General features: G+C 35.2%; 1 protein-coding gene across 5 annotated transcripts in view; it reads right to left on the reverse strand.

Annotated features, from left to right (window-relative positions):
* Eph (Eph receptor tyrosine kinase) overlaps nt 1–14,950 on the reverse strand; it is a 598,175-nt gene that overhangs the window by 35,452 nt on the left and 547,773 nt on the right. For all 5 annotated transcript variants that reach the window (XM_072526023.1, XM_072526022.1, XM_072526021.1 and 2 more), the window contains 5 exons: nt 9,594–9,739; nt 4,795–5,032; nt 4,581–4,736; nt 4,339–4,502; nt 2,780–3,055 (listed from right to left, as the gene is read on the reverse strand). In XM_072526023.1, the coding sequence (XP_072382124.1) occupies nt 2,780–3,055; nt 4,339–4,502; nt 4,581–4,736; nt 4,795–5,032; nt 9,594–9,739 (980 nt within the window). The remainder of the gene's footprint in view (nt 1–2,779; nt 3,056–4,338; nt 4,503–4,580; nt 4,737–4,794; nt 5,033–9,593; nt 9,740–14,950) is intronic.

Here is a 14,950-nt window from a genome sequence, read left to right on the forward strand (position 1 = left end):
AATTTACGTTATCCACTTATTGTACGCAAGAGGGGTACCCTCTAGGAATAATCAAAACGTTCGAAAATATCTACCAAAACAACACAATAAAAGTAAAAGTAGTAGAATAACTAACTGACCCTATTGAAGCTGGCAATGGGATACGACAGGATACCTGAATTCTCTATTGTTCAACCTAATTAGGGATGAAATATTAAAAAAAAAAGAACTAAAAAAGGATACCAAATGGGAGAAAAATAAGTTAAAATAATTTGTTATGCCGACGACGCAATACTACTTACTCTCTCAAAGTGAAGATGATTTACAACGTATGCTGCTCTAATTTAATATAACTGCCAGAAAATTGAACATGTTAATTTCCCCTAAAGGACAAAATGCATGGTTATAACAGCAAATTGTAAATTTTAATTGTAATGTAAATAGGAGGAGAATAATAGAACAAATGATGGAGTTTAAATATCTAGGCATCACATTATTTAGCTACGTAAAGTTCGAACCAGAAGTGAAAGATCAAGTGAATAGAGCAAACAGAGCCACAGGTTGACTGAATGAAACAATATGGAGAAATAAAAATAACGGGAAAAAAATGAAAGGCAGAATTTACAAAACACAGAGGGCAAAAGTATGTTGGAAACAGCAGAGATGAAAACACTTTGGTGGCAAAACACTATGGGACCGAGCTAGAAGTACAGATATACGACTTAGAAGCAAGGTGGAGATCATCAAGGACTGTGTAAGAAATAGAAGAGTAGAATGAAACGATCATATAAGCCGAATGACAACAAATAGAGTAGTAGCAAACGGTTCCCCAATAGAAAGAGTAGGAAGATCACGAAAATGTTGGAACGGAAACTTACTATAGATACATTGAAAAACAGACAGTCATGTCTATATAGAAAGAAGAAGAAAAATATATACTAATTAGTTAATAGCCGCTTGAGAACAAATCGGAACGATAAAATGAATATGTTACATTTTTAATTCAATTCATGGGGATAGTTAACTATATTGACAAGTTGTGGTAGGTTTGTGATATCTGCAGTTTTTTTCTTTTAAACAATATATTCCTGTTTACAACTGACCAGCTTTAATCATATTTTGTTGGCTACATGACACACACCTATTGTATCTCATGTACGAGTATAGCGAAGAAACCACGAAAAGGACGTGGAAGTACGATTTTTAGGTGTTACTTTTGAAAACTGACAAATATTAACGAATACAGACAACATACTTAATTAAGTAATCCTGTGAATCAATAAGTATAAGCAATAAAAAATCAGTGAAAATAAAATGTCTCTAGGAATTAAACAAAGTAGAAAAAATCATACGACGGAAAGAAATATTTAAACATTGCACACTTAAGATACAATATACAGGGTGGCGCACCGAAAACGAAACAGATGCATTTACTGGCAGATGATTCCTTTTAAAAAAAAACGCTTGGACCCGTCGATTTTGTTATCGAGGGGGAAACAAAATTGGCATAAAATCACATTAACAGTTGCAGCCCCCTAAGCGGGGGTGGCACCATCCCTAAAATCTTAAATGGAAAGGGGGGTCGAATGATCCATCATTTAAAAGGTCTTTCAACTCCCTTTACAATGATGTAAAATTCATGTACTTCAATTCAGTAGTTTTGGAGATTTATTGATTTAAAGTTTAAATACATCATCATCATCATCATTATGCAATTTGCGGGTACTTAATGTAGGATCTACAATAACTTGCCCTAAAACCCCCACTTCTGTTGCTTCGTTCCTTATAGGATTTTCAAGATTACGTTTTTTATTGGCGACTGATCCAGTTTCCCGAAATTTAGCTACAAGTTCTAGAACATATTTTCATGTGCACATTATTGTTGTCATGTCGCTCATTAAAAATTTGTGCTGTTCTATTAGCGCACTGATTATTTCCGAAAAATATTTCAATAATTTCAACCCTTTCTGCCGTGGAATATACCATGGTTAATTTATGTATAAAGCAATAAATGATATTTTAACAACAAAGATTGGTCAAATCAATCGCAAACTAATGTACTATTTCCTATTTAAAATAAGTACGTGGCATTCTCTACTTATCTTTCTTCAAGAAACAACTTTTTTTGTCACAAAGGACACTTCAATTGCTATTTTTATTATTAATAAACCATGGGCGTAGTAAATAAAAGCATTTACTTATCAAGAAAATGCTTTTACTCAAATTTCTTCTGAAAGAAGTACAAACTAATTTGATGTACCTATTAAAGTCTACTTTAAACTTTAAATCAATAAATCTCCAAAACTACTGAATTGAATACATGAATTTTACATCATTATAAAGGGAGTTGAAAGACCTTTCAAATAATGGATCATTCGACCCCCCTTTTCATTTAAGATTTTAGGGATGATGCCACCCCCGCTTAAGGGGCTGCAACGAAGACAAAATCGACGGGTCCGAGCGTTTTTTCAAAAAAGGAATCATCTGCCAGTAAATGCCTCTGTTTCGTTTTCGGTGCGCCACACTGTAAACAATTGAGGCACACAAAAAATGCAATATTAGTTGGTACTATTGTAAAAATTGTTATTATAAAAAAACTAGGATGTTACAAAAATTGCCGAAATATATTGGGAAAACATACATTAAGACATAGGATAATGCTAGTACTAGGATAAAGCGTGTATTTAGTTGAATTATCTTTTTAATACGCTTGAAGGCGTTCCACTATGCATTCGAATTATTTAAGTTAATTAATCGAAACATTTAAATGTGTATGAATATATTATAATACAAATCTTACCTCATATGTTTCAACCAAATCATTTTCATTATCAGATCCATCATTGATAGAAGGTGCATCCCATGCTAATGTAATTTCTGTGCTTTTGACAGATGTGACTCTAATATTAGTAATGCTGCTAGCTACTGAAGCTTCAGTCGTAACAACAATGTCAGCATATTGAGGAGAATCCCTCATAGACATGTGCGAGACACCATTTTCTGCAAAGATCTGGAATCTATAGGTAGTTACAGCATTCAAACCGCTAATTGTGATCCGTGTCTCGTTGAAAGTATCCTAAAAACATTAAAATATAAATGGAATAAAAATATTATTAATACAGTATACTCCCTTTATAACGAACACGGTTATTACGAGGTTTCGCTTATAACGAGCTACATTAGATGTCCCGTGAAATTTCTATTGAACTATAACCCTTTATAGCGAGGTAAATTTGCTTATAACGAGAAAAAATAAGATTGAAAAACGTGTTTTTTACGTTTTGGCCCGGTCGTAGCTATAAATAAATACCCTTTTTAACTGCGGGCCGCCCGCAATAAACTTCTTACAATTTATGATTCTTAGTCGGAAATGTAAAATTTATGATTCACAAGTGTCATTGTATTGGGTTGACCATTCACACGTGTTTTAAAGGTTGTCAGAAACTTTATCCAAGGACAAAACGCAAATGAAGAAGCATAAAACTGTTTCACATCTTTAGAAAATATGATAGATAGAATACTGGACAATTTAAAGCAGTCAAAAATGACAAAATAACTTTATACGCTTTATACATATTTACAGAATACAGATTTTTTGTTTTAACGTATATCATTGACAGTAAAAGTAAACAACTCTTTTTTTTGATCTGATCAAAACTCTTTTTTGTTTTAATGCATTTCATTGACAATAAAAGTAAACAACTTTGTTTTAAAAACGCCATTCAAACAATATTTATTAGCATCTTATATTGCTCCGAATGGCTTCACTATAGAAAGTTAATGTTTTAGAAAACTACATATTCATATGTATACACAGTATTATTGTTGTTGGATATAACGAGATCCGCTTATAACGAGGTAATTAGTCTGTCATTTCAGTTCTCGTTATAGAGGGAGTCTACTGTAATAAAATCTTCGAAACTAGCCGCGGAATTATTATTTATCGGGTTTTTGAATAAATAATTTTTTTTGTTTATTTCGTTAACTCTGGTTTTATATGAGATGTTCTTTGATGGCCTCATTTAACTTTGTAAGGTAGAATCTCTTTTATCGGTAGAATATTTAACACTATTCTAAAAGTTCTTCTACTCTGTATATTTTCCATTTGGAACAATCACTTATGTTTAATAGCAGAATAATCTCTATAACCTTGATATATACTTTTGTACTGTAGCACAGTCATATCGTTATGTTTAGAAGTTTCTTTATATGAAAGTGCTCACTACTTACTTTCCCCATCAATTTAAATAACAGCAAGGTATCATTTGGATATCTTGTTCTAGAGAATCTAACATATGTCCTATTGTTGTAAAACTACATTCTTGTTATCTTATAATTAGTTTAGTGTGTTCTACTTACCATGCTTGGGTTATACTGGACTAGTCCCAAACTACAAACGTCACATTTTATCCTGTATGCAGTGTCTGTCCTACCACCAAGGGTTTCTGGAGGTAGCCAACTCAAAATTACGGTCGATTGATCTACGAAGCTTACAGTCAAGTTCTGTGGTGCAGACGGCGGTTCTAAAATAAATAAAATATAATTTAAATCAATCTTGAATTTGTATACAAACAAGCTATTATATAATTATAAGTACTTACGTGTGCATGACATATTTTTAGGGTCAGTAGGTGCTCTGGAATATCCAGAAATACATCGGCATTCCGTCAAGCCATAGTGCGGTCCTTGAGAAAACGCAGGACATGGAAGACATGGACCATCACCAATTTCAGCCTTATAAGTTTCTTGTTGACATTCTAAAAACAAACCATGTAAGAATAACATTTTATTAATAAGTATTAACAAGTATCTTACCGTTACAGGTTTGTTTGTCCATATCAGGTTGAAAGCCAGCCTTGCACTTGCATCCACCAGTAGGTAGCGTCCATTTACCATCGCCTTTGCACAGGTACGTTGGAGTACCACCGACGACCTCGGCATTGCTTACGCAAGTACCAGTGGCTTGCTCAATAAGAGTGATTTCCTTGCCTGTTGGCGTTGAAGGAAATCTAGCGAAGTTTACGGTTACCTCTGGACATACTATGTAATATATCTAAAATAATAAAACAATAAAAAAAGGATTTGTTTTTTTACGAAATATAGGAATACTATAAAGATGTAGTGGAACTATAATGAGTTAAAATTAGGTTTATACTGTACTGCCTGAAAAGATTTTTTTATATATTCTCCGGTATACTTTAGTCTTTAAAATATTAGACTTATATGTATTTTAAAATATTAATCTTATATCTGCTAGGTGCATTAATTGGTTACTATGTTCATTTGAACTTGTGACCTCTTCTGTTCTGCCAGGAAAATAAAATGCTCATACTTTATATAGGTAGAACTTGCTTTAAGAGTATTATTACAATCTATTTCGTCAAGAGTATCTGCATCTAAGCAGAATGTGGTATTTGGGCAATCATTGACAGTACTTATTTCTTGGTGTATGAGTTCTTTCGAGTGCAATCTGGAGGAGAGATAGAGAAAGTGCCACCAATAGGATTCCAGCATAATGACCAGCATATGACATAAAAGAGTTTGAAGAGACAAAAGAAATATTTTTTAGAAGCTAGTCCGAGTTATAACACCATTTATGTATAGAAATACATGCTGTTATTTCTAAGCAACGTAGTTATTTCCTTATGAGCTATGAGGAGAGTTTGTTCATCATTAGCGCCGTAGATCCATATGGCCATGTGATCAATATAACAACTATTTTAAAGAGCATTATTGGCTAGAGGGTATTCAGTTTGATGAATATTTGCTAGTTCCATTAAACAGCGAGTACTCTGAAAACTATCGCTTTTAGTTCCAAATGTGACTGTTTGCAGTTCGAGGCAATCAATATCTTTTTCCGGCATGTCACGCTAAAGTATGTTTAACAAAAAGGTTTAATAAGAATTGATTTTAACCTGTCTGTACATATTTTGTATATCCGTCGTGAAAACAAAGGAGTATAATCTAAAGCGCAGCAAAATGTCAAAAAGTTTCGGTTGAAGGGTAGGACCTTTGAGTAGCATACCATTGAGTAGCAAACCACTAGACCCACTTATTTTTGGTGTTGAAGATTTTTTCTTTAATAGACAGTGATGCGGGAGGAAATATTTAGTTTCTAATTTTCCATTAGTCTGAGAGAGAGAGAGAGAGAGAGAGGGACTATTCCGGGACGTTCTAGAAGAAGATATTCACTAATGGAAGAGCTTATTTTCTATTTTCTAAAGTGGAAGATTTACTTGAAAGCGACCCGAAGGTAAAATAAGACTAGTTTTATTAAATATTTGTTCATCCAATTCCACATCGGGGGTTAATTTACTAACGAGGGGAATGTTTTCAATTTCAAAAAATTGTTGCATCAATTTATCTAAATTATTTTTGTCGGATTCGGACGGAATAAAGAGATAAACATTTGACTGAGACATAGCCAAGTTTGAACTCCACTAAAAGACATGATGGGGAAGTTCACCAAAAATAACATAACTTAAGTGGGTATTCTAAAAATGGGAAGATATTTTTCCTAAACCTACAGTACAGTACCCTACCAAATAGTTTAGGACCATGAAAGATATTCCTTCGATATTACTTAGCAAACCTCAAGACGTTGATTCAGTATGTGTTTGGTTTTATTGTTTATTTTTATTTATTGTTTATTTGGTTTATTGTTTTATTAAGTGGTACTTAAGAGAAGAATAGAGAGTAATCAATTGATATAGCACACTTAATAACAAGAGAATATTTTACACAACTATTACGGAATAAAAGAGTTTTACAAAATTGTTCATTTTTACCGGGTTTTGAATATCGCGCGAAATAACGACATATAACTCTGTTCACTGTAATTTAGGGAGAAAGAGAAAGAAAGAGAGAGAGAGAGAGAGAGAGAGAGAGAGAGAGAGAGAGAGAGAGAGCTACACACATTTGGCTTAGCGACTTAAGACCAACTGCTATCTGCGATTAATTCTTTTGGTTTGACTGCTTGACACAAATTTTATCTAAAGGATCGACAGGCCGGTGTCAGTGGATATAAACCAACGCCTTTATAAGGCACTTATGAGACAAATATTTTTGTAGGCAATAAGTAAGTTCTGTCAAGATTAAATCCAATATTTATGAAAACAAAAATCATTTTAATATTAATATTATGTAACTTATTTTTACAACAACAATAAATACAAGAATAATAAAATACAGTAGAACCTCGATAAGTCAAACCTCAATAACTTAAAAACCTCTATAACTTCAAAAAATTATATGTTCCCTTCCCATCGGAGCCCAAAACCTCTACAACTTAAAATACACAACCTCGATAACTTAAATAAATAATATCAGTATTGGCCCTCAGTAACTTAAAGAAATGTTTCCACAACCTCTATAACATAAAATTGTTTACCAATGAGTCATTTTGAAAGATCGTGCTCACGGTCATATTTATTGCTTGCACGTGTTCACTTAATGTAAACTACATAATGTCTTATTGTTTTCTTCTTGGAATCTCTTAAAAGCTGTATTTGCGGCGGTTAGGATTAGGACAACAGCTGAACAGCTTACTGTATCATAAGTTTTTGATCACTGTCCTAGAAACATCGCTTTACGTACTGTGTGATAACTTGCTTAAAATGAGTTCAAAAAGAAAATTAACAACGCTAACATATGCTGATAAATTAAAAGCTATAGAAGCAGTGAAAAATGGATTCAAAAGAAAAGAAGTTGCGGCTCAGTTTGGAATACACGAGAGTACATTATCAATCATCATGAAAAAAGAAGCTGAACTATTGAAAAATCAAGAATCAGGAGGCAATCTTCAATGTCAGAAACGAAAAATTGCCGAATTCCCTAATTTTGAACAGTGTTAGTTTACGTGGTTAAAACAGTGTCGAAACAAAAACATCAGTGTTAGTGAACCCATACTGAAAGAAAAGGCTGTAGAGTTCGCTAATTCACTAAAAATCAGTGCACTGAATTGCATAATTTAGTGAATAATTATGATCCCAATGATGTTTGTAATGCTGACGAAACTGGTCTGTTTTCAAATGTCTTCCCGAAAAAATATTAACATTCAAAAATGAAAAATGTCATGGAGGAAAACACAGCAAGGAACGACTTACGATTCTGCTTTGTGTAAATTCTATGGGCACAGAAAAACTAAAACTTTTAATTATAGGTAAGTCAAAAAAACCTCGGTGTTTTGCAGGTTTAAAATCAGTGCCCATGGATTATGAAGCCAATCAAAAAGCATGGATGACAGCAGAACTTTTTAAAAAATGGCTGATTAATATAGATAAGCAAATGGTAACTTCAAATAGAAAAATTATTCTGTTCATCGACACGACAACTGCACAGCACACGGGGACATACCACCATTAAAGGCAATCAAAGTACAATTTTTTCCACCAAACACAACATCACAACTGCAACCTTTGGATCAGCGTATAATTAAAAATTTTAAAACATCATACAGAAAAGAAGTTGTTAGAAGAATGATAGCTGATATGGAGCAAAATACGATTTCTTCTATTAATGTTCTTTAAGCAATGAGGATGGTGGACAAAGCATGGCGAAACGTAACACTCCTCACAGTGAAAAACTGCTTTAGAACCTGTGGTTTTTCTTCAGAACCTCAAGAAATCATTGAACCTCAAGTAATCATTGAAGAGGAAGATAATAATATACCTGAAGAATGGAATAACCACATGTCTGCGTTAAAGATTACTTTTGACGACTTCGTTACTTGTGATGATAAAGTAGTCACAGCAGGGACGTTAACAGAGGAAGAAATATTGGAATCAGTTAACAACTGTATTGAAAGTGATAAAGACGATGAATTTAACGACGACCCACAAACTTCATCTACGAGCATATCAATCAACGAAGCAAAGAGTGCTATAACAACTGTACGATCATTTATAGAGCAGTGTAGCAACATAAAAGATAACGTATTCTCTTCTCTATTTTTCATTGAAAATCAAATCGATTTAGAATCTATGAATTGTTTAAAACAAAAGAAAATCACAGACTTTTTTTAGTAGACTATACCTTTAATTATTGCTTTAACTTTTTGTAATGTGTATAATAAATAGTGTATGTAGTAATGTAGTGTATAATAAATGCCTATATTTTATTGAACTTCTGACCTATATTAATCCATCACAACATAGACCCTTGATAACTTAAAAGCTCTATAACTTAAAATATTTGGTTTTTCCCTTGGACTTTAACGTATCGAGGTTCTACTTAAGATTTTCAGTGTGAATTGACATTCGTAGTAACATACGGGTCTTAGACGTAGATGCTGGCATAAGATCAAAGGAACGGATTAATTAAAACATAAAAAACTAGAAAGAGACTAGTACACATAATATGACATACAATTAGACAATCGAAGTAAAACTTCTAACGTAAAAAGATAATAGAACTTAAAGTGAAGGAAAGCTGGAGTGTAGAAATGGGAAAAAGGGACCACAAATTTATAGAAGTAGATTTATATAATTAATCACTGAAAAGAAATGCATAGAAAATAAAAGAGGAATATTATATCCACTACTAGATTGCGCAGGTTACAAGAAAAAAATAAATAAAAACCAATTATTTTAATTACAATGTACAGTAATAATTACCTTTATAGCTAGTAAGGATATGCATGCTCCCTGGTCTCTGAACGCAAAGTATACGCCTTTTTTCGTTACTGGAATACTTTTTACTTCAGTGTTAATATTAACTTCACTATTTGAATTGAACCTTCCTTCTCCAGCAGCTATTCGACCTAAAATAAATAATTTTAAGTTATTTTCGATTTGGAAATTCTTGGTAGCGCAGTTTTTATAGCAGATTACAAAGGTCTTTCTACAGGATTGTTCGAAGCAGAAAAATTATAAATATCGATAGCTTCCTGCCTCAGTTTTTTGACCCGGAATTTATAAAAATGATATGGTTTCGATGACAAACTATGACGACAAACTTCGAATAGAATATAATATAAAATGCAAATGAGCTGTCATAAACTAAATTGTGATATCAATAATATTCAAACGGAGTGCATGAGGTTTTATTATTTTATTACTGGCACATACTGGCAGTCAGACAATCCTTAGGATCTCCTGACTAAACAACACTTCCAACAAAAGATGATAAACAAAATAAACGGCCCTTGTGAGGACCGCACAACCAGACCAATCGGACCTATAGTTCGAATTTGCCATATAAACATAGAAGGCATAAGCTACGCTAAAAGCCAGTTTTTATCAAAACTATTAAAAGATGACAACATTGACTTAGTTGCTATACAGGAAACCCACTGCAAAACAGAGAAGCAACTACAAAAAGGGGCAAAATACCGGGCTATGAACTATTAGGCGCAACTTACCACCGAACATACGGCACAGCCACATACGTCAAAGAAGATATTGAAAATGCTTCGCTAATCTCTACTTCCACTGATGACTGTATTTATAATGTGGTCATAAAAATCGCTAACATTACCGTGTCCAACATTTACAAGCCACCTGCTACGTCGTGGCCAGCCCAAGAAATTGAAGTACATCCTCACCCTGCTGTATACGTTGGAGATTACAATAGCCATCATGAACAGTGGAAGTACAAAAATAATGATGCGAATGGGAATGCTTTAATAAAATGGGCAGAAGACGAACGCCTGTACCTTTTGTTTGATGCCAAAGATCGATCAACCTTCAGATCCGCGGCATGGAGGCGGAAATACAACCCCGACCTATGCTTCGTCTCGACCGACAACAAAGACATACCTCTAGGGGCTTCACGAAGAGTTCTAACTGATTTCCCACACAGCCAACATCGACCAGTAATAATAGAAGTAGGGACGCAAATCCCTTTAATTAGTTCTATCCCACGTCCAAGATGGAATTTTAAAAAGGCCAACTGGACTGACTTCTCTGCGGATCTGGATAAATGCCTAGGGTGGATTACACCTAATATCAAAAACTACCACAGATTTGTTGGTGCCGTCCTAAGTGTAGCCAAAAAACACATACCAAGAGGCTATCGCAAAGAATATATCCCTGGCTGGTCGGAAAATAGCGAGGAATTATATCAGAGCTTTCTTGAAACTGGCGACCAAGAAATAGCGGATGAACTACTGTACAGCCTAGACGCCGCTAGAAGCTAAAAGTGGACCGAAACAGTGGAAAGTCTAAACTTCCAGAAATCAAGCAGACAGGCATGGTCATTACTGAGAAAATTAGGGAGTGGTGTCCGTACGAAACGCCGAGAGGCAGCCGTAAAGCCAGATGCCGTAGCATCACATATAGTTAAAACATCCAGGGCACCAAAGGATAAAGCACACACCATTTTCGTAAAGAGAGAACTTAAAACTTTAAAACACGTAGCCACAGAAACGGAGCATTCCCTCCCCTTCACCAGCGAAGACATATCAAAGGCTCTTAAAGACGTTAAGCCAGCAAAGGCACCAGGATTTGATAATATTCACCCTGAATTCCTAATAAATTGTGGCAAGTATACAAAAGTTTGGCTGGCTCGATTTTTCACAGACATCATGGTAACTGGAAATATTCCACAAGAACTAAAGCGCTCTAAGATAATAGCCATACTAAAGCCAGGCAAACCCGCCGACAACCTAAAAAACTACAGACCAATTGCGCTTCTCTCTGCCATCTACAAACTATTAGAGAGGCTTATATATAATAGAATCAGTACAGAACTGTTCCAGGCGATCCCAGTCGAACAAGCGGGTTTTCGACCAGAACGAAGCTGTGCAGACCAGGTAATGTCACTCACCACCTACATCGAAGCGGGTTTCCAAAGAAGACTTAAAACTTCAGCGGTATTTATTGATCTCTCGGCAGCTTACGATACAGTATGGAGAGAGGGCCTTATATACAAAATTCTCCGTGCAATCCCCTGTAAACCAATAGCACGCCTAATAGATAGCATGCTCAACGACCGAATGTTTCAAGTAGTGATGGGCACAGATATCAGCCTACCAAAGAAACTTAAGAATGGCCTACCACAGGGGTCAGTGCTCTCTCCACTACTATTTAGCTTATACCTAGCAGATATGCCGGAAACACAGTCAAGAAAGTTCGGATACGCCGATGACTGGGCCCTCGCTACACGATGCAGAATACTAGAAACGTCTGAAGACGTTCTGACTTCAGACTTATATACATTGGGCAAATATTTTCGCAAGTGGCGACTTCAACCAAATGCATCCAAAACAGAAGTTAGTTGCTTTCACCTGAACAATAAACTTGCTGGAAAGGAACTCAACATACGGTTTGAAAATACCACACTTACCCACAACAAAACACCGAAGTACCTGGGCGTAACACTAGACAGAACGCTATCATTTAAAGAGCATTTAACAAAAACTGCCCAAAAGTTGAGTACAAGAAATAAAATTATACAGACGCTCTGCGGTACCACCTGGGAAGCATCGGTTTCCACTCTCCGCTCTACTGCCTTAGCCCTTGTTTTCTCGACCGCTGAATATTGTGCTCCAGTCTGGCTACACAGTCCACACGTAAAAAAGGTCGACAATCAGCTGCACTATGAGGATGATAGCTGGTACAATTAAATCAACTCCCACCCAATGGCTTCCAGTATTAAGTCACATCCCACCTCCACATTTACGACGAGTCGACGCACTTACACGTGAATACAAAAAGATCATGAACAATATAAACCTGCCGATCCACCAAGATACCGAGGATGCACGAAATACCCGTCTCGGTTCTAGAAAACCACCAATGAAAACGACAAGAATGATACATGAGGAGTTCAACATCACGAATGCATGGTCCCAAGAATGGAACGAATGGCAAAATAACATGCCCTGCATTACCCACAAGCCACCAGGTTTTGATCTTCCACGCAAAACATGGTCCACTCTAAATAGGATCCGAACCAGACATGGCAGATGTGCATACATGCTACATAAATGGGGGAAAAAACCCGTCTCCTCAATGTGACTGTGGGGAGAACCAAACCATCGACCACATTATTCAAGAGTGCCCTCAAGATCCTACAATGGTAGCCCTGAAGACTTCCTGTTTGCAACTTCAGAGTCAATTGATTATATAAATACACTTGATGTTTGTTTGTAACTATTTAAAGTTTGTCAAATACCTATATTACTAGTGTTTGTGTATTTGTTCTAAATGTGTTGTAATTGCCATACGATAAATAAATTTTATTACTTAACTTCATAGTGGTAAATCTTTATTGTACTGAATTTAAAGTTTTACCCAGTAACGTTTGCAGAAATAATAGAAGTTGTCTTTTATGATTTCCTTTTAGAAATTTTTAGTACCTGTATTGACTATTACACCTATTTTTGTGTTGCTGTTTTCTTCTAGCGTACCTTTTGAATTGTTGGACCTCTTGTTGTAGATCAATGTTGTCCCATCTCACCGAGTAAATCTCCGTAAGTTAAGGACTTACTGGGTAGTTGTACGAAAGCAGAGTTGGAAAAATTTGTGCTACAGTGTGTAAAAATATTGTGCTTGTGATGTATTACGCATCTACTAGTATCTATAGAAAATAACAGTCACGTCAGTCACTCTATAAAATATGCCGTTATTGATTGTGTTGCATATTTCATCCCATTTGAATTGAAGAGTAGAATAAAGTTTATTAAATTTATTTTATTGTTTTACCTTCAGCAAATTTAATTATATTCTTTTTCTGAAGGAAAAATGGGTACAGTCAATTTGTTAACCTTCCGATACGCGGGCCCAGCCAAGTAACTAGAACAGTCGCGCGTATGTCCGACATGCGCCTATTTATTTATAATATTTTAAGCAATCATTGAAAATAACATTAATACATAATATCTATTTAAAACAGAGGCTAGTCTAAAAGACTGTTACGTAAAAATATGAGTCATAGTTTTAACCTGTAACATGTTTTTATTCTAATATGTTGTAGAGTTTACGAGAGGCATCTATTTACCTGAACGACCTTTCAGAAAAAGGTCGAACCGATGCGAGGGAAATCCAGTTTGCCTTTACCGTTTCGCCGTCTACTCAAGAATGATTTGGACTTTTCGAGATAACGGCGATTTATGTATAAAAATAAAACATTTTTATATGGAAGGACAGTTAATTCTCAACACCCGCGCTCGCGAATTTGTTACGTACAGATATAATAAATTATTGTCAGATAAGTTAATATAAATAAAGAAATAAATTAAATCCGTAAGTGTTATAAATATTGAACCTTTTAATAAATTCACAACAAATGGTGTCAGAGTGAGATCGAACATAAATGAGACTTATAATAATAATACAAGTGAATATAAAATAAATTGTGAAAATGGCTACGATTTATGAGCTGACAGTGACTAATTTAAGAAGACATCTTGAAGACAGAGAATTAGCTTCTACCGGAAAAAAGGCTGAGTTAGTCCAACGACTAAAGAACGCTTTGCTAGAAGAAGGACTAGATCCAGAGACTTATATATTTGAAGATGCTGTCCTCTCGTCGATTTCGAAAGTTTCCTCTGATGTAGCCAAAGTTTCCGGCGACATCGCATCATTGGAGAACAAAGTTTCTGGCGATATTTCGAAAGTTTCTGGTGACATCGCATCATTAGAAAACAAAGTTTCTAACGAGATTTCGTCTCTGGAAAGTAAAGTTTCTGCTAACATCTCTAAAGTAACTTCTGAGATCTCTGCCCTCGACGATAGAATGTCTTCGCTAAAAAACCAAGTTGCTGCCGATATGTCGGCCTTCGAAGAAAAGATTAAAGAGATGGAAAGGAAGATGGAGGAAACAGGGACAGCAGAGAGAGGAAACAATCCAATTACAGTGGAGATAAAAGAAGACGAGACGAAATGTAAGTTGGAGACACGGCCGAAATTTGAAGGAAGTGGAGGTTCTATTCATGTTAAAGTCCCAACTTTCGACGGAAAATCATCATGGAACAACTACATGAAACAGTTCGAATCAGCCGCAAGAGCGAATGGATGGTCTGAAAAAG

This window comes from Diabrotica undecimpunctata, chromosome 3 (assembly GCF_040954645.1).
Source record: "Diabrotica undecimpunctata isolate CICGRU chromosome 3, icDiaUnde3, whole genome shotgun sequence".
NCBI lineage: Eukaryota > Metazoa > Arthropoda > Insecta > Coleoptera > Chrysomelidae > Diabrotica > Diabrotica undecimpunctata.